This window comes from Somniosus microcephalus, chromosome 17, assembly GCF_052327205.1.
Source record: "Somniosus microcephalus isolate GS21.2 chromosome 17, FLI_Smic_1.0, whole genome shotgun sequence".
In the NCBI taxonomy this organism is placed as follows: domain Eukaryota; kingdom Metazoa; phylum Chordata; class Chondrichthyes; order Squaliformes; family Somniosidae; genus Somniosus; species Somniosus microcephalus.
The window spans coordinates 40,010,156-40,031,124 of record NC_141003.1 but is presented as its reverse complement, the minus strand read 5'-3'; the positions used below and the strand labels follow the sequence as shown (position 1 = coordinate 40,031,124).

The 20,969-nt window shown below is 41.0% G+C and overlaps 1 protein-coding gene across 2 annotated transcripts in view; it reads right to left on the bottom strand.

Annotated features, from left to right (window-relative positions):
* Positions 1-20,969, bottom strand: part of hbp1 (HMG-box transcription factor 1) — a 67,129-nt gene that overhangs the window by 43,014 nt on the left and 3,146 nt on the right. For both annotated transcript variants that reach the window (XM_086010232.1, XM_086010233.1), the window contains exons 2-3: positions 14,890-15,082; positions 1,886-2,126 (exon numbers count right to left, since the gene is read on the bottom strand). In XM_086010232.1, coding sequence (XP_085866358.1) covers positions 1,886-2,126; positions 14,890-15,082 — 434 coding nt within the window. The remainder of the gene's footprint in view (positions 1-1,885; positions 2,127-14,889; positions 15,083-20,969) is intronic.

Here is a 20,969-nt window from a genome sequence, read left to right as displayed (position 1 = left end):
TTAATGAATTGGCCTCAACTGCCTTCTGTGGTAGAGAATTCCACAGATTCACCACTCTCTGGGTGAAGAAATTCCTCCTCATCTCAGTCCTAAATGGCTTACCCCTTATCCTTAGACTGTGACCCCTGGTTCTGGACTCCCCTGCCATCGCGAACATCCTTCCTGCATCCAGTCTGTCTAGTCCTGTTAGAATTTTTATAAGTTTCAATGAGACCCCCTCTCATTCTTCTAAACTCCAGCGAATATAAGCCTAATCGACCCAATCTCTCTTCATACGTCATTTTTAAGTATATCTTTATTGTCATTATAAGAAACCTATTGTCTTTTTGGTGAATGTTTGTAGTCATCAAGCGGAGAGATGTCAGTGACGAGGAATGTAATTTTTTTCTACTTAGGGCATTCAAAGGCTATAAGGATGGCACACACCAGCTATCTTTCTGATCTGTATGTGAAAGTGCCAATCTGTACCAAATTGTAGAAAGTCTAGTGCTCTGGACCCATATCCAGTTGAAATGTAATTTCACAAAACCCTTACAACCAGAGAAAAACCTTCACCCCATTATTGTGATCTGGATCTGAACAGTCTGATAACCTGCGATGCCACCATGGCCATTTTCTCACACTTGCTAATAAAAATGTAAATACAGTAAAATGAAGAGTCAAAAAAGAGTAAAACAAAATGGCACAGATTAGGCCCGGACTTGGAAATATCAACTTTTTTAAATTAAAGGTCATCTTTAGAAATATATATCGGCCCAGATATTCCGATCCCTACGGGTGGGTATGCGCTGTGTACACACCCGTAGGGACATCAGAAATGCCGGTATCAGGCATGCACAGCGCATGCGCTGAAAACCGACATTTCCGGTCTGTCAAGAATGCTCGATAGATTGGATGCCTGCCCTAGAGAAGGGCCTCTACGGGCGGATAGTTCTGCTTTCTGAAGCCCCTCCACCCGCAGAAAACCATTAGAATTCTTATACCTGGTAAGAGCAGGCGTAAGACATGCTTTTACCAGGACAAGAGTTGAAAAAAAAGGAAAAAAAAGTTTTCAGTCATTTATCATTTAAAAATACTTTTAGCCCTGTAAAAAACTTTAATTATTTTTTTCAATAAATTAAATTTTTGTTTAAAATATTTAATTTATTGTAATTTCAACTAATTTTAAAAATGTGATTTAAAAAAATTTAGTGTTTTACAGTGTTTTTGGGGTGATCTCCATTCATATATTTGACAGGTCTATCTGTCAAGTGTATGAAGGGAGATTCCCTTCTTTGATTGGCTCCCCATGGCCCACATGATCCCAGGGACGCTTGTGAACCACATACGCCCCTGGGATACGTAGGCCCTGCACGCTTGGAGTTCGAGAGGCCCAGCACCTCGGGTAAGTGCGTAGATTTTTTCCAGATCAGAGGCTTCCGCAAGCAGGAAGCCTCCGATCTGAAAACACGGCCCGTCATGATTTTTCAATGCATTATCTTATGTATTACTTATACTTTAAACTGTACTACAAACTAAATTGAAGAAAATCATTCATCTAATATGCTCACATACTGTAACCATTTCATAAATCAGTTCATAGAAAGATCAGCATGGAATGGAGAAAAAGAGGTCAAGAGCCCTCTATAGGAATGGGGGCAGTGGAGACAAGGGGAACGAAAGCAATGACCAACAAAATATAAAATAACTGCAATGATTGTAATTGCCAATACCTGAAGCAATGTCCACATTTTGCAACAAATAATTTGACAAAGTCTGAATTGAAGACATTGCAAATGCTGAGGACTTTAACAGTGAGTGTTCGCAATTATGTTCAATAGCAATATTCATGCATCTTCAGTCATTACAAAGTCGTTCCTCAGCCTGAAATGGCATTTATACAAACCTGTTGTAAAATGTGCACTGCATGAGAGGACTTTGTGGACTAGTGGCTATATTAGCCAGTTCAGTCAGCCAATTCACACCAGAATCACTGGTGAAAGGTGGCAAGGCACTGTCAGGTGATCTAGAGGTACACATGGTTCGAGTAGACCTCGGGTATTCTTGATGAGACATTCCACTGCTAAGTTGGAAGGTTGCAGGTATGGCTCTGTCTGTCTCAACAGCTCTCAGTTCTGGAAGATCATCTGGAAAACAAGGAACATTCAGAAACTCAAAATACACTTTTGTTCATGATCAGATGATCTGTAAAATAAATTAAGTTTCTAGGTTATGCTCAATGTTAAGAGATTGGAGTTCTAAAGGGAACTTAACTAATTGTTACCCATCAGAATAGTGCATTATCCAGCAGGTAGAGATGCCTTGATCTTGCGATCACAGAAGCAGAGGTCAGAGATAAGGCTGCAATATTAGAACCTCAATTCTCTTACCCATGTTTCCTGCATAGTGGCTTCCTGCTCAGAGCATGGATCATGGAATCACTGTTATCATCTGCCATGCCTACTGAAGTAACCAAATTACTATTATAATACTTTAATTTTTATGTTAGAATATGTATAATGTAGCACCAATGTACAAGGTGGAGGTAATGAGTTAATTCATACCCTGAGTTAAATGATATATGGGTCTGTATATTGCATTTACCCAGCTAAGCTTTAAAAACATGATTAAGTGACTTCGAATGCTGAGAAATTAAACTGCAGAGCAACTCGTGGAAAGATTAGGGAGGATGCCTATTCGGCCAGGCGAGGCAGCACATATACAAGATAACATATCTAAGAATTTGTTTGTTGTAGACTCACAACAGGGTTCCATTACATCAAAGTATGGTGGGACTAATGAGGATGTGCTTGCTTTGTAGAAGTAACCCGAGAACAAGGTCAGAATCTGTGCTTTGCAGAGATTTAACGAGGACTGTTATCTTAAAGAAAACATGTAACAAGCAAAACCACCTGGCTACGGGCAACCGGATGGTTGTAGAGCAATTAAGATGAGGCCCACCGTCACAGGAGGTGACGGGACCAGTTGATAACTGAAATGTGGGATTTGTGGGCGGCAGGAAGAGGAAATGTCACGGTTTATAATTGCCATTTAGCTATAACTCTGTATATGCTGATAAGCTTTACCCCCGCCCCTAGGGCAGGGGTTTGATTTTTGTATAACTGTGATTGTTGCTAGGGAATCGGTGGAGTCGGATTCAGACAGCGATCTGAAAGGTTCTCCCCAGGCCTGAATAAACCGTTGTGACTTCAATCAGTTGGTCTGTCTTTCTTACAACAAACCGGTGACGTCGACCTTGTATATCACTTGGTCTGCACTTTGGGGGCTTACTTCACCTAACAAATGCTGAAGCAGCTCAATGGGTTGAACGGCCTAATCCTGTCCCTGTGTTAAGCAGACTTTTATTATTGTGACATTTTGTCTCAAATGTGGAGAAAAGATAATTGAATATTTTCCAGTCAATGTATGCAAAGGATTGCTAGAAAATCTAACGGGCCAGAAATTCGGGTCCCCACGGGTGAGTACATGCTGTGTACTCGCCCGTAAGGCCAATGGAAGTGCCGGTTTCGCGCATGCACTGCGCATGCGCTGGAAACCGGAACTTCCGTTCCCTTGAAGGAAGGGGTTCGGAGGTCAAACACGTGCGCCGGAGAGGCAGCGCGTAGACCTGGAACTTCCGATTTTTTTTTAAACAGGTTTCTCCGTGCGGGTAAGTCCCTAGCAGCTGCGCGTGAAAAAAGCAGGCGCAAGGCCTGCTTTTAACAAGGTAAGAGGTTAATTAAGTAAAATTAAAACATTTTTTCCACAGGTTTAACATTTTAAAATACTTTAAAGAAAGGTAAGTTTATTTTTAGCCCCGTTAAAAACGTTAATTAATTTTTTTTTAACTTACATTTTTGTTTAAAATAGTTAATGTAATTTATAGTTCTTTTAAAAATGATTTTTTTTTTTTTTTTTTAAATTTATTTTAAGTTTTACTTAGGTTTTGGGGCCGATCTCTATTCATAGATTTGACAGGTCTTCCTGTCAAATCTATGAATGGAGATTCCCTGCTCCGATTGGCTCACCATGGCCCACGTGATCCCAGGGGACGCTGCGAACTAACTTCGCCACTGGGATACGCAAGCACTGCACACCGGTAGCTGGAGGAGGCCCAGGATTGGAATCCCACGCGGGCCCACAGCACAACGGCAGGCGCGCTATGCAAGTGCAGGTCAGGGGCTTGCGCCCGTGGGAAGCCTCCAACCCGAATTTCTCGCCCAACATTTCTTCACAATCCTGATTTCCATGATACTACATAACTTACAATATAGTGATAATGGGAAATGATGTTGACTATAATAAGCTCCACAAATGAACTGCAACAAACTCAAATCTTGATATTTGAAATATCACACAGTATCAATATACTTTTGTAGACATCAAGCACACAGAGCCCAGACCCAATATGGGGAATAAAGGACAACCCTTAAGTTGCACTATTTGTCTGAAGACATTTTCATATTGTAGGTTGGTACAATCCAGGTCTTGGGAGAGCAACACAAAAACAATCTCCATCACTCTCCTGTTTTACTATGGAAGTCTGCCACCAGTCTCCTGCAGACTGACTGGATCCACAGAAGGGGCAATACTGATGGCAGATTTGGAGACCCATGAAAAATTAATTTCTCACTGCTGCCAAACAAGGCAGGTTGGATGGTTTACAATTGGGACTGCTGTTGACTGCACAAGACCTACATACCTGAAGCTGACAGAACCACAGAAGTATAAATGGCACCTCGAGATAACACAGGTAAAAGTGCCGTGTTGCAGGCAGCAAGAGTCGTTATAGTGCCTGACTGCAATTTGCATTCTGGACAATACGAAAGAGCTCTATAAATGGTTTCTTAGACGTTTGCTGGGAGTGTCTATTTTCTCATTAACAAAAGACACTGCTTAAGTTTATGAAGTCTCCAGGAGCTCCAATGACTGCCTGAGCATTTTTTAAACTTGGCCGGACACTCAGGGTAGATATCACTTCAATAGAAATGGAAATTGAACATTTCTATAATGAGCGGCTGACCATGGCCCAGTTTTATGCCCAGGTGGCAAGTTCAAAATCGACTCTTTAGTGTCAAGGCCAAGCAGTGAGAGACAGCCTCCTTGGATTGGGGTGGGGTGGAGCAGGGTGAAGCGAGGTGAAGCAAGAGAACAGAAAGAGCGCTCATATTGGTGATTTCCAGAGTCAGATACGGCATGACCCCAGAATTATGCGGCCACTTTTGTGTCCGTGGTTAGTGCCATAATGCAGTAATAATTGTGTCACTGATGAAGTGGAGCCAAGCAATGGACGTAAAGCTTTTGCTCGAGGAGGCAATATAGACTGACGTATCCTTCAGTATCAATGATAGTTGACTTTCAGTGATGATGAACTCCAAGTACACTTTGCACAAAGCAAAGAATGTTCACTCAACACCCGGCACAACCAAGGAGTTTATCAATATATTGGTAGCAATGATTTTGAATTGCAGAATTCAGCCCATGGTTTGATTTAACTAATTTATCTGGAGGCTCCCTGTACATATACCGTCTACTCATTTTTCAAGACCACTTCTATCAGTGGAAATGGTCCTCCGAGATCATCAGGGAGAATGTATGTGCCTTGATGACAAGTACAAAAGTTCGATAGCTATCTCTCTAATATTTAAAAATGCTTGCCAATATTTGGAATGCTATTTAAATCTGGATAGAAATATTCACAGAGCACATTTTTATTTAAACTCTGGCGCAGTGGAGCTAAAGAGCTATGTCTGAAGCTAGTAACAAGGAAAATAACTTATTAATCCAAGAGAAGTGCCTTAAATTGAACAGGAGGGGTCACATGAATGGGATTCAAACATTTATCCATGATTAAGAAACTTCTTAGTAAAAGGATTTTGTTCAGGTTATCCTCTCCATTCGTGACCTGAGCTTATCCTAGTGGTTTGTAGAGGATGCAAATTTCTGTACTTAACAGTAGATGTAGGCAGTCCAGAAAGCAGAACTTTAAGTGGGGTTCCTGGTACAGGTAGACTATCCTTTATCCGAAAACCTTGGGACCAGCCGTGTTTCGGTTTTCGGAAAATTTCGGATTTCAGAAGGTATTTTATAAGACTGGGAAATTTGTCGGGGGTGGGGGTCGGCGGGGGGGGGGGGGTCGGCGGTGGGGTCGGGGTCGGCTGGGGGTGGGGGTCAGCGGGGGGGAAAAGAATATCGGACAGGCCGCTGCAGCTATCGGACGGGCCGCTGTATTGTTGGATTCACTCTCCCGGTACCTCCTTCACACTGCCCGGCTCGGCCTGCAATCTCCTACCCAGGAGGGAACTCTGTGACCCTCTGCCCTGCTCAGCGTAAGTCGTGCGCACGACTTACGCTGAACAAAAAAGCTTTCGGTTTTTAGAGGTTTTCGGAAGTTCGGATAAAGGATAGTCTACCTGTAGTAACATCAACAGTTGGAGAGGTTTACTAACCCTAATAAATTAGGTAGGTGCAGCTCCTTAAAGCATATCCTGAAATGTTTGGAAAACAGAGATGTGGATTGACATTTGATGAGATCTGTTAAAGCCATGTCTAAACTCTGAGTCAAGATCTTGAAGTATAAAATTCAAAAGGAGTGTCTTACTTTTACCATTAATTAAATAGGGACATTATTCCAGTGAGCCAATAGTTGATATATAGCGAATGAAAAAGGGCAGGAAAAGTTATTTTAATGATTATGTATCAGCCACTCGTGGTAATTTTCTGACCCCTCCAATTACATCTAATTTGTCACACTGCTTGTCCGACATCCAGTACTGGATTAGCTGAAATTTCTTCCAACTAAATATTGGGAAGACCGAAGCCATTGTCTTTGGTCCCCACCACAAACTCTGTTCCCTAGCCACCGACTCCATTCCTCTCCCTAGCAACTATCTGAGGCTGAACCAAACCATTCGCAAACTTGGTGTCGCATCTGACCCTAAGATGAGCTTCCGACCACATGTCCATTCTATCACCAAGACTGCCTACTTCCACCTCCGTATCACCAGACACCCCTGCCTCAGCTCAACTGCTGAAACCCTCATCCATACCTTTTGTTACCTCTAGACTTGACACTTCGAACAGTCGCCTGGCCGGCCTCCCATCTGCCATCCTCCATTAACTTGAGTTCATCCAAAACTCTGCGCTGCCCGTATCCTAACGCGCATCAAGTCCCGTTCACCCATCACCCCATGCTCACTGACCTACATTGGCTCCCAGTCCGGCAGCACCTCAATTTTAAAATTCTCATCCAGGTTTTCAAATCCCTCCATGGCCTCACTCTTCACTATCTCTGTAACCTCCTCCAGCCCTACAAACCTCTGCGATCTCGGTGCTCCTCCAATTCTGGCTTCTTGCACATCCCCGATTTTAAATCGCTCCACTACTGGCGGCCATGCCTTCAGCTACCTATGCCCAAGCTCTGAAATTCCCTCCCTAAACCTCCCTCTCCGCCTTTAAGACACTCCTTAAAACTTGCCTCTTTGACCAATCTGTCCTAATACCTCCTTATGTGGTTCGGTGTCAAATTTTGTTTGATAATGCTCCTGTGAAGCGCCTTGAGATGTTTTAAAAGGCACTATATAAAATGCAAGTAGTTGTTGTAATGTTGTTTACTACTGATACATATTTGAAATCAAGGCTTGATCAAATTTTAATTTTGGTTAAGTCAATCATGAAGTTGTTAAAGGCACTTAGTATTTGTTAGCCAGATTTCTGTCAAAAGGTGAGAATGTTTTACATTCATTTAGAAGGAGAAGTTTTAGCAATATGCAGTCTTTGTGAGAAACAATAAAATTGTGATCCTTTTCTTCCACCTATACATCTTGAACATTACAGGACTCTATATTAAGGCTCCGAATTACAAAACATGGTGACTGTAGATAACCAAAGTCACTGTTCCATATACAGTTAAAAAAGCATTCCTCCATTAATGGATACCAGTTGGAACTTACTCATCACAATGCTGCTCAAATAAAATGTTGCAATCTCCCCCAGTAATTCATTTTGATCTTAATAGGCAATTCTGGGACTTATTTGCCAGCCTGAAGAAGCTTGTTCACAATCAATAAGAAAGTGGCTCATAGGCACTGGAAGGAGACTCCTCCCTGCCCACAAGCCAATCAATATATATCCCACTCCTCAGGAAAAACAGAAAGTGAGGAAGGATGAAAACGTTTTGACACCGTCAAAGTACTGTTCCTCTTTCCGAAACACACTGAATGATCCCATGATGGAGAATGTCAAACGGGCAACTCCTCTATGGAAACGACCAGAGTCTGAACATATTCCATTAACCAAAATTCTAGTTAAACAGGTCATCCTTTGAGCGCCAGTGTTCATATTTCATAAATTTCATACTCCTTTGATTGATTGTAACTAAAATAACCTTGAGTGTAGGGTATCTTCAAAGAGGTCCAAAAACATTTAAGTAATAGACACCTAATCTAACATAAATTATAAATGTAATTACTTTGCACACAAATGTCTATTGGAAGTAGTATGTTAAAGTGCAGAAAAGCCTTCCTGCATACAGGAACAGTGAAACAACATATGTACCACTGCAATGCATTTATTGTTCTATTAAAACAGTGATAATTCTACTGTTGATGTTCAACAGGTACTGTTCTCAATTCAGTGGGTCAGTATTAATTTCAAGTTCTGTCAGAGCATTTGCAAAGTGAAATAGTCTCTGGTTCTATTACAAAAGTAACTACGGTGGCTTGTGTAGTGTATGTGCCTTTAAGAGCCCCAGGTGTGCTGTAATGCCGGTAATTGCCACTCGGGCTATATAAGCCTGTATATTGTGTATATCCGTTAGAAACCCCCCCCCCCCCAGACTTTGCTTAGTAAATACCTATGAACCAACTCCTGTCTTCAGAGTCTTTATCAACACACGGACACTACAGTGGCGACGAAGTGGAAACGGACTTACCTGCAATTCGGCAGCACCTCAAGGACATCGATTCCTCGGGCGTCCAGAAGACTCAAGGAAGTGAGACAAGCTGTGGTTTCACCAGCTGGCCAAGCTGGTGGCAGGTACTGCGCTAATCCTTCCTGGGCGTCAGGCTAGGGCTCCAGCAGCTGGCTCTACAGCGGAGACAGGCAGCAAAATCGGAGGCAAGCAATAACGGACTGGGAGGGAGCACTCGGGAGACGGCCGGCGCAGCAAGCAGGTCAGCGTTCAGACCTGGAGAGAAACTCCGGCGGGAACAAGTCTCCGACAGTAAATTAAAAAAAAAAAACGGAAACCGCAGTAAACAGCGTTGTCATCGGCAGCAGCGGCGGGAAAGCGCGGGAAGCGCCATATCTTTGCTGCAGAAAAGAAAAAAAAGCGCGGGAAGCGCCATATCTTTTCTGAAATGCCTAAGTCTGGCAATATTGATGCTTTTGATAGCGAAATAGAGGATTGGACCACATACGTGGAAAGAGTAGAGGTATATTGCACTGCAAATGGAATAGAAGATGAAAAAAAAGCTTCAGTACTTCTGAACTTAATGGGCACAAAGGCATACGGGCTGTTACAAAATTTAATCACTCCAGCCAAACCAAAGGACAAGAATTTTAAAGAAATTGTTGATACCCTGCAGGAGCACTTAAACCCAACACCGCTGCTGATAGCGGAACAATTCAAGTTCTTCAAGAGAAATCAACACAAGAATGAAAGTAACGCTGATTACCTAACCGAATTAAGAAAGCTATCAAAGTACTGCCAATTCGGGGCAGGACTATCAGATTATCTTCGAGACAAATTCGTTTGCGGTCTCTTAAGTGAAGGAACACAAAAAAGGCTGCTTTCTGAAAAAGATTTAACATTGGACAAAGCTTTCAGTATGGCTGTATCATACGAAGCAGCCGCAAGAGGAGCTGCAGAGGTACAACAAAAGACACAGGACTTCGGCACCCATGAAATGACACAGGGTTTCGAAAGATGTTATCGCTGCGGCAGATCCACCCATAACCAGAGGGACTGCTGGTTCAAGGACAAAGCATGCAGGCAATTCGGAAAGATTGGACACATTGCATGGGTATGCCGATCTGGACAAAATAAATCCACAGACAGAAAAAAAAAGAAAAGTACAGGAAGGTACAAATGATGACGGACAGTAGCTCCGAAGACCAGAAGAGCGATAGCGACTCCGAAAACAAGAGACTAAGCTGTCTCAAATTACATAATGTACTTGCCAAAGATGATTACCAAACCATTTGGGTTACCCTCACGATAGCAGGGTCCCCAGTTAAAATGGAGCTAGATACAGGATCAGCTCTAACCGTAATAAATCGACGGGATTACGAGAGGCTATTTTCGCATATACCTCTAAAAGACACATCCATTATCTTAAAAACATATATGGGGCAGAAAGTATACCCCAAAGGAAAAATAAGGGTGCCTGTTGTATACAACGGCAAAGAAATACAAAAGTTGTATTTATACATTCTACAAGATGGTGGTCCACCGTTGTTGGGACGTGAATGGATCAGAAAGATACGTTTAGACTGGCACTCCATTCAGGCACTGACGGTGACCAGTACGAAAAAAAACAATGATGACATCATACCTGAACGATTAAAAGACATCTTGGCCAACGCAAAGAAGTGTTTCAAGAGAAACTAAGGCATCACCGCCTCAATAAAAGTGGAAGATGCAGCAATTCCCAAATTTTTTAAGGCAAGACCGGTGCCATACGCAATACGTCCAGCAGTCGAGGCACAGCTGGAGAATTTGGAAAAAGCAGGCGTATTATCCAAAATAGATTGGAGCGAGTGGGCAACACCCATCGTTCCAGTCATGAAAAAAGCATTGAATAAAGATAAATCTGAAGAACAGAGAAAAATTCGCATCTGTGGAGACTTCAAGGTGACTGTAAACCCGGTCCTTCACACAGTACAGTATCCTTCCGAGGATAGAAGATATTTTCGCCTCACTATCCGGAGGGAAACGTTTCACCAAAATTGACTTGGCACAGGCATATCTACAGATGGAGGTTGAGGAGGCCTCTAAAAAGTATCTCACGATAAACACACACAAAGGCCTGTACCAGTACAATCGACTGGTTTTTGGAGTAGCATCAGCTCCAGCTATCTGGCAAAGAGCTATGGAGCAACTCCTGCAAGGGATTCCGGGGACTCAATGCTACCTAGACGACATCCTTGTAACAGGAGAAAACGACAACGAGCACCTTGCCAATTTGGAGCAGGTGCTCACTAGGCTGAAAGAATGGGGCCTATGAGCGAATCGCCCCAAGTGTGAATTTTTCCAAAATCAGGTATCATATTGTGGCCACATAATTAATAATGAAGGGTTGCATAAGTCACCTGAAAAAATTGAAGCGGTCATAAAAGCCCCAGCACCTGAAAATGTTTCACAATTAAGGTCGTTCCTGGGATTAATAAATTACTATCATAAATTTTTACCGAACTTATCAACTCTTCTACACCCTCTTAATGATCTTCTACAGACAGGAGTGATTTGGAAATGGAACGAAGACTGTAAACGTGCCTTCCATAAATGTAAAGACTTAATCACATCCGAAGTAGTTTTGGCTCATTACAACCCAGCACTGCCAATCAGACTGGCGTGCGATGCATCCCCTTACGGCATAGGAGCAGTATTATCCCATAAATTCCCTGATGGCTCAGAACGGCCGATAGCTTTTGCGTCACGCTCATTAAACTCAGCTGAGCGTAACTATGCCCAAATCGACAGGGAAGCACTCAGCCTGGTATGGGGAGTGAAGAAATTCAACCATTACCTACAAGGACAAAAATTTACCTTGTTGACTGACCATCAACCCCTCATCTCCATATTCAACCCTAAAAAAGGTGTTCCCATTATGACAGCGCAAAGGCTACAGAGGTGGTCCCTTTTTCTAGGGGCACACCAATACAACATAGAATACAAAGGATCAAAACAGCATGGGAATGCTGACGGTTTATTGCGCCTACCGTTGCAAACGGTAGAAGAGGCACCTACAGTAGACCCAGTAGAGATGTTCCACTCTACCATAGTGGAATGTCTACCAGTAACAAATTCTGCCATTGAAAGGGAGACGAGAAACGACCCGACTCTCTCACGGGTCTACGATTTAACAGTGAAGGGATGGCCAGCACATGGCGAACACTGTTGCCAGCATTCTCGCAAAGAAGAGAACAGCTGTCAGTGTGCCGAGGAACCTTGATGTGTGGATCCAGAGTGGTAATTCCACCCAAACTCCAGGATAAAGTGCTAAAGGAGCTTCACGAGGGGCATCTGGGTGGAGTGAAAATGAAGAACCTAGCTAGGGCGTTTGTATGGTGGCCAGGTATCGATGGAGACATCGAAGAAATGACCAAGAGCTGCCTAGGATGCCAGAAGGTCCAAAACGCTCCACCACAAGCCCCTCTACATCCATGGGAGTGGCCCTCATCTCCCTGGCAAAGGGTGCACATTGACTTTGCTGGTCCATTTATGGACTCAATGTTCTTAATCACGGTTGATGCACACTCCAAATGGCCGGAGGTAATAAAGATGTCCTCCACCACCACGGAAAAAACCATCACAGTATTAAGGACCATATTTGCCAGGAATGGGCTGCCGGAACAGATATGTTCTGATAATGGACCGCAATTTGTGTCCGAAGAATTCAGAAAGTTCTTAAAAAACAATGGGGTTAAGCACTACACGTCCGCCCCATACCATCCCGCCACCAATGGATTGGCTGAAAGGTTTGTCCAGACCTTCAAGAAGGCCATAAAGGCCATGGGTAATGAAGACATAAAACTTCAGCACAAGGTGGATAACTTCTTGTTCGCATACAGGAATGCAACACATATGGTTACCAACCAAACTCCCGCCATGATGTTCTTCAATAGAAACCTAAGATGCCGGCTGGATTTGGTCAAGCCCAACATCAGAAGGGACGTGGAGAACCGGCAGTTTCAAGGCATGAATGAAAGGCCAACTAGAACCTTCCAGATAGGTCAACAAGTTTTGGCCCGGGACTACCGTACCGAGAAATGGCAGCCTGGAACTATCTGCACACGACTAGGACCACTGATGTATACCGTGGACATCGGAGAAAGCATAATAAGGCGCCATGCTGACCAAATCATAAAATCATCCGAAAAGGGACAACCTACACCACAACTCTATACATCTAACGATGAAGTAGAGATACCCATATCTACCTCCGATCCGGTGATACTGGAACCCGATGAACCCGACACTGGCATTCAAGCCGAATCAGCCTTGCCAGAAGAACCTACTACACCACCAGAAACTACTACACCCCCGAGGGGTTATCCGGACCGAGTCAGGAAGCCTCCTGAGAGACTGACTTATAATTAATTAACTACAGCAATGTATATTATTTTGCTTATAACATGTAATTAATAATTACTTAAAATATGATGTACTGGTTAGCTAAAAGGGGAGGAATTGTAGTGTATGTGCCTTTAAGAGCCCCAGGTGTGCTGTAATGCCGGTAATTGCCACTCGGGCTATATAAGCCTGTATATTGTGTATATCCGTTAGAACCCCCCCCCCCAGACTTTGCTTAGTAAATACCTATGAACCAACTCCTGTCTTCAGTGTCTTTATCAACACACGGACACTACAGCTTGCAGCATCCAGGTGATAAGATACAGAAGGAAGCATTAGAACAGATTCCACCTCTAAGTCTTAATTCACATCATTAGGCTGTAAAGTGAAGCCAAATTCAATTCTCTCACTCTATCCAGTTAAGTTCTTTTCTGTTTATACTGATGGAGTGAAAGTGCAGGCTATAAAGGAACATGTGCGATCAAAATGATTTTAGACAGTTTCAATCCAGTTTCGATTGGGAAAGGGCCTACGTTATTGGGTCCGAACTGTGGGAGTTTTACTCTGCAGTTGGCTGTGCCATAATTGATCTAAAAGTGATTTATGCTGACATTGGATGCCCAAAATTATATTCTGCATCCAGAGAGAGCACAGTGGCTTCAAACTAAGCAGCAATCTTCAGCAGTCTGGGGGATTTGTGTGCTGCTTGCTACAATTTGGCCATGATAAAGAAGTCCAATAAGCACTTTATACATTCAAAGGACAAAGATCTTCACCACTTATCCATTTAAAAAAAAAAAGGCTCCAGGGCATTTAGAACTCAAATTCAGAAATCTGTATCCAAATCTCAATTTAAAGAAATGGAACCAGGTCAATTTAAATAAAAATGCCTCTCTATATCTTTTTGACAATGGGCTTTAAAAATGTAATCACTCAGTTATCTAATGTATTTTTCCACATCGAGTCTGCTGGATCTACAGCAGCAACATATAATTGCTGCATGTTAACAGAATCATGCAACTTTTGGTGTAGATGGAAGCCATTTGGGGCACTGTGCTTGTGCTACCTCCTCCAACAGAACTATCGACTCTAATTCAATTGTCCTGCTTTTTCTCCATATATTTTAATATTTTTCAGTGTTTAATAGTTCTGCAGTGTCATTTAGTTATGCATAAATCTTAAGTCTCGCAACTTGTATGTCACAACTGATATGTCAATCAGAATGAACAAGTGAAAACAATGCAGTAAACTAATAACTTTAGTGGAACGTGAATTTTTTTGGAGAGGGGTGGGGAGAAAAGGAAATTATTATACAAGTGAAGGCTAGAAACCGAAAACAGCTTGACATTAAAGGACAATGACAAAGTGAGTACTTCATGTTGGAACTACTCACTTCCACCACACAAACAATTGTAAAATATAATTCAATACAATTCACAGCAGAAAACTCACTGCACAAGATCTTAAATGCAGCAATATTATGTTAGCTACTAAATGCTACTTTATTTTCACATGTAAAGTTGAGATAAACTTTCAGTTTTTGATCATTTATCCTCGAAAACAATGTCTTAACATGTTAATCAAAAACATTCAGAATTTTAAAAATGGCTCACCATATTCCATACTCTGGTCATTATTTGCATTTCCAGGTGATGAAGGTAAATCTTCATTACACTTTAATAACTCAAATGAATCATCCATCCCAGAAATGCTCTGGTCGACTACAAACTGAACTTTCTGCACTCTGTTAGGTGTACATTTCGTTTTCATATCCCACACCATGTTACGCCATTGGACTTCAGTTGACTAGAGCCAAAAAAAATCATAAAGTAATGAATAATACATATGAAATATCTGGAATTACTATACTTGGGGCTCAAATTTGTAAAGGAAACCACATGTAAAAAAATCAAAGTTTGAGGATTGGATTTTGTTTGCGTGTGATGGGACGGGGAAATAGTGCGAAGGTGGTAAACAAACATTTTGAAACAGTTTTAAACAGCCAATCAGAAGACAAATACTTGATGACATCATGACCATGTCTCAGAATATGGCAATTATTTTCACAATTTTTCAGGTATAATCATTTTTTCAATATACTAGTTGATCGCCGATGGCTTTGCACAGAGGGAGTCAAAAACAAGCACAATCTTCAGGTGAAGCAGCATTACAGGGCAGAGGATAATTGCCCCAGGGCAAAATGACATATTCAGTCCAATTTTAAAGTCATACATTCTGTCCTTGTTTTTCTTTCTCAATTATACATGACAATGTCCACATTTATCTATAATGGAAACTGCTGACACTGTAATTACACCCTCTTATAACATAAGAGCGTAAGAAATAGGAGGAGTAGGCAATACGGCCATTCAAGCCTGCTCCACCATTCAATAAAACCATGGCTGATCTTCTACCTCACTTAGTATCCAAGAATCTACCAATCTCTGCCTTGAATATACTCAACGACTGAGCATCCACAGCTCTCTGGGATAGAGAATTCCAAACATTCACAACCCTTTGAGTGAAGAAATTTCTCCTCATCTCAGTCCTAAATGCTGACCCCTTATTCTGAGACTCCAAGTTCTAGACTCTCCAACCAGGGGAAACAGCCACCCAGCATCTACGCTGTTAAACCCCTTAAGGATTTTATATGTTTCTATCAGATCACCTCTCATTCTCGCCTCATAGGACAATCCCCACATCCCTTTATTGCACTCCCTCTAAGGCAAATGTATCCTTTCTTAGTTAAGGAGACCAAAGTGGTTTCCTTTATAAATGTGGACAGGAAGTGCGGAAACACACAAGATGTTTTATATATAAAAGATGACAATTATGCATTGTTTTATTACTTTGTCCTTCGCAAATGCACTTGGTGTGGAAAATATTATCTAGACTTAATTTAGGTTTATGCAACAGTTATAATTTTCAATACTTCCATTATACACAACAAAATAATTCAAATTAAACATTTATGTCTATAACAAACAGAACAAAATGATAAATGGTATGCTTCATTAGGTGAGAAAATGTACTTGGACAGATCACTGGAACTGTAGGATAGTTAAGAAATTCTATCATTTAAAAAAAAATCCAAAACAAGTTGAGAGAGCTTCTTTAAAGAAAGCTAATCAATGATGGAACTGTAAAATGAAACATGTAGCTATACAAAGAGTTTACACATAGTACATAATATGGGGAAAGGAAAAGAAAATGAAGGCATGCAGCAACAAATGGCAAAAGCACATAATGAGCAAAATTCCCCAACTGACATTTCACACTGGTTCTGATATAACAAACTAAAGAAACATAGGGAGAACTGAAAATATATGCCCAGTATGTTAGCACAAGTGCTGTTACACTCTCCTACCCGACAATTTTTCTTTACTCATTTTTGAAGCCATTTCACAAAGCACCGCATAAAAAGACCGTTAAAACTAGCTGAAGGGGGTGCCAGGTACGCTTCTGGCAGTCATATTATTTTGCAGCCACTGTGTTTTTCCTCATTAATAAAACAGCCTTGTCGTTTAAATGAAGTATAAATCACACTTGCTAACAAGAGGGAGATGAATGCTTAGGAGACACTTCTCACTCTTCAAAAGGAATTGCTTCTCCACATATCAAATGTATTACCTGACAGAATTAGTACATGGCTCTGCACAACCTTAGTACAGCTACACCGTTTCAACTTGGTTCTTGTCAGCTGGAGAAGGTAACCTTGTTGGCACTTTACCCAGGCAAATAGGAAAGCAAGGCTTCAAACTCAAGGCTTTTTGCAAAAACAACATTTCTCCAAAAGACAGTTTCAGGTTTCTTAGTATCCTTTGCCTTATTTGACAATTTACCAGCTTAATGAATAGGAGGAAAATTACAGTAACAGCATCAGCAAGCATTAAAACATATGGTTTCACCAAATTAGATTTCTTAGTTTTAAGTTAAAAAAAAATTATACTAAACACATAGGCTGCAGCAATGGCATGGCAACAACATTTTCAGAGTAAACTATTCTAGGAACCGAACCAAACTAGAAACTCCTTATTGAGGTAATGATGATCCTTTAAATTAAATACTGAACAGGTTGGAAAAGTGCGCTGGTTTGATGGAATGCAAATGTCGTCATCTTACCCAAGGATTTCCTGCCACCTGCATCCTATTCTAAAATCAAATTCCCTTTCCTATCACCTTTCCTGCACATTTCAAAAGTATAGGATATTTGAAGTTAGAACTAAGCTTTGCATTGCTGATGCTGTATTACAACATGCTCTCATTTCACTATATTTAAAGGCCCGTAATTTGCAGTCAGCGGTGAAGCAAAGGCTTTCGCTGCTGGCCCCAAGGTAAGCTTCCCACAAAGATCTCGCGATCTCTGTGGCAAGAGGTTTGGCTGTTCCAAAGTTCAGTTGAAATTGGTGTACGTTAATGGGGAAGCCCTCACGCAAACACTGTAGAAACACCCAATCACAAAGTAGAATTCTCACAGATTGGGAACCAGGAAGTGAGTAAGCTCTTAAAATTCTAACTTTTTAAAAATATTGAGAGATCAAAACAAAGATTGGGGCTCTCATATGGGGAAAAGGCAAACCTGAAATAAAGATGAACAAACTAATTTATTAAAAATTAAATTTTTAATTAAAATTGATAAATTTGACATGCCACAAAATTTAATAGTTTCTCAGGGCCACAATGTTTGTTACACAACGTAATCAATACGCTGTTAAAACCCCAGTTACACCTAATCCAAAAGTCTCCAACTTTTAATGGGGTATTTAACAGCGATATTACTGCGGAAAAGCCGAAGTTTGTGTCAGTTTCTCCAATTTCCCTGATTACACTGATTGCCGGCTATGGCGGGGGAAGGGCCACAGCACAGCCAGTGTCGGAGCAGTGAATAACTGACAGCAACTTCAGGATTTCCGTGTTAGGATGCGCATGCGCTAAATCCTGAAGTTTCAAAGGGCAAACGCTGTTATTACTCACTGTAAATTCCGGGCCATTATTATACTTTCTTACTTCTTTAGTCTCCCTTTTTAGTTCCCTTCTTCAATTTTTCCATCTTCTCCCTTCCAATTGTATATATTACTAGTAGCAGTGGTGTTATAAAGACTTTACAGATTCAAAGATGGGAGAAGAAACAGGCCAGACCACAAAAGGTTCCAGCATGTTTCCCCCACCCCCACCTCTCAAAAAAAAAACACATTTAAGAACAATTTCCAAGACATGGTGCAGTACATTACTAAAATTCCTGCACATATGCCTCACAGAGATTACTGGGAGACATAAGTAACAACTTGCGTACAATACCGAGAGCGTAAGACTGAGGGACCTCACACATGTAACATCATATCTAATAAATACCACTAACAATCTAACTATTGTAGTGTCCCTCCCTTCTGTATCAATGGCAATTGTCTGAGTTAATGGCAGGTGCTATTTTTTAACACCAATATGCCAGTATCATAATCTTATTTTTTTTTATTCCATTCCATCCAGAGATCAAATTCATCTTAATTTCATCCCGCGTCCCCAGCAAAATGGAGTTGATCTTATCAGAGCTGCATTGAAAAATGAAGTTTTGCATCATATGTTGAGTTTCAATGATGCTTTAATAAAAATTGATGTTAGAGAAAAATCAAAAGTTAAAACAATAAGTTTGTATTTTGATAAAATTATAAATGCTAATAAGTACTGTTTTTAATAGTACAAAAGTTCAACAGAAGTCAATAGAAATTTGTAAACGTTTATAAAACATATAAAAATTCAAAAGAAGCATCACAAACATAGGAGCGGGAAGTATTTTGCAACATGCATTAGAAGCCCATGATCTGAGGCATTCCAAATCGGATTGTTTTAGTCCCCACATTCATGCCAGCAGCTGAAATACATTTACAAAAATTTCTGTAACAATTAAAGTTTACCAAGCTGATAAAAAGTGTAGCACAGCTGTTTTACTGTTGGAGATGTTGTTCCAGGTTATACTTGAGTCAGTTGGACGAGCTTGTTCAGTCCTTCTGTTAAAATTCAGCTAATTTTCTACAATATTTTTAGGACTTTTTTTAAAAAGTTAATTCACACCAGTTCAAAATGTCTAGATAATACACTGCACTACAGCTGACGAACTTAACAGAACCAATTAATGGTGGGAAATTCTGCCTTTTTGACTTTTAAGTTTCTGAGACCAAAATTTGAATGGTATTGCTCCTCTTTGAGGGGCATCATGCCAAATAGCCTTCTAAGAGGGGGAAGCAATGAATTTGGAAATTTCATAAGCAGTAGCTCTCCCAAGTCAGCAGACTCATCTCAGCACAGTTGTCATGGTGTAAAAAGACCGAATTCCACCCCCTGCAAGGCAAACAAAGCAACTGGCAAATTAATGAAGCCAACTCACAAGTAAGGCTTGATTCAGGTAGTGGTTCAAGATAGGGTCCGTAAGTTATTTATTCAGAATTACTATTCACGGAGCAGCTGTTCCCTGGCTCCCAAAAGGCAGTGCTTATGTTAAGCGAGAAATGATAAACAGCATTCAGCACCATGAATCCAAAGCTTATAGCCAGTAGTGATTTGTACATTCACCGATGGTGCTCCTCCCAACTACAGCATGCAACACAGCAATCTTCACCCCAATACATCTAGAGCAAAATCTAAAAGAAACACAAACTGAACTTCTAATTTAGTTATCTGGTGTTTGATAACGTTCAGAGCACCAGCAAGATGCATATATATCTTTGGGGGGGAGGGGGAAAGAGAACTGGGAATTCAGCCCCAAAACACTGATATCCAGCAAGTACAGGGTATTGCTGACACTGACCTCTGCTTGGACACTCTCGCATTGTACTAAGCAGCTTGTGAAACTTGAGGATGTTTAATGAGCAGAATACAGCAAGCAGCTCCATCATCTAACCATTCTGCTGCAATCTGACGAGTCACAAAATCTAATTTAATTAACTTTTAACTTCTAACTCAGTTCAACGGAATAGTAATGTCATTCAGTAATAATTTCCAGATCTTGATTTACTTCTGAAAACAACATAATAGTTCCCATGCACAGTTTGAGATGGTCGTAAGTGTTACATATATTTATTAAGTGCTGCAATTTTTTTTAATTCATGAATTTCCATTTTCATTTCTTACCATGGCATGATATACACTGCAGGTCAGAGAATTGATCTGGGAGTTTCCCAATTAATTGCATCAGCTCTTCAGTTTATGGCAATGAACAATGAAAATGTCAATAAGATCCTAAATGCTATGATTTTGGTTTTATTCACCATTAAGGTGACTGTGCTAAGAACAGCACTTTCAAAACCTCCAGGCCCAAAAAATTCAAAGGGCAAACCAGTGAATAAAAAAGTCAGTTCAAATTGAACGGCGTTGCTTTTCTCCCCCCAAAGGATTGGATTGCCAGCGCAAAATTCCATAGTTTGGACATACCTATCTAACATACTCACAGCTAGAGTATGCACCATTACGCCCGTCAAAATAGTTTGCTTGCAATATTTTCTGAATTGATGTTACTTATACATACAGCTTAATTCTGGCATCTTAAATCTTGTCTGCACTGTCCACTGGGGAAACCACTGGGCACAAAACAATTTGATGACATTTATTTGTACTTCTTGAAGCTAAACAAAAATGCAATAAATTGCATCTTTACAGCAAATTTACCTATGTCAATGCTGTAAAACCAAAGCACACGGGG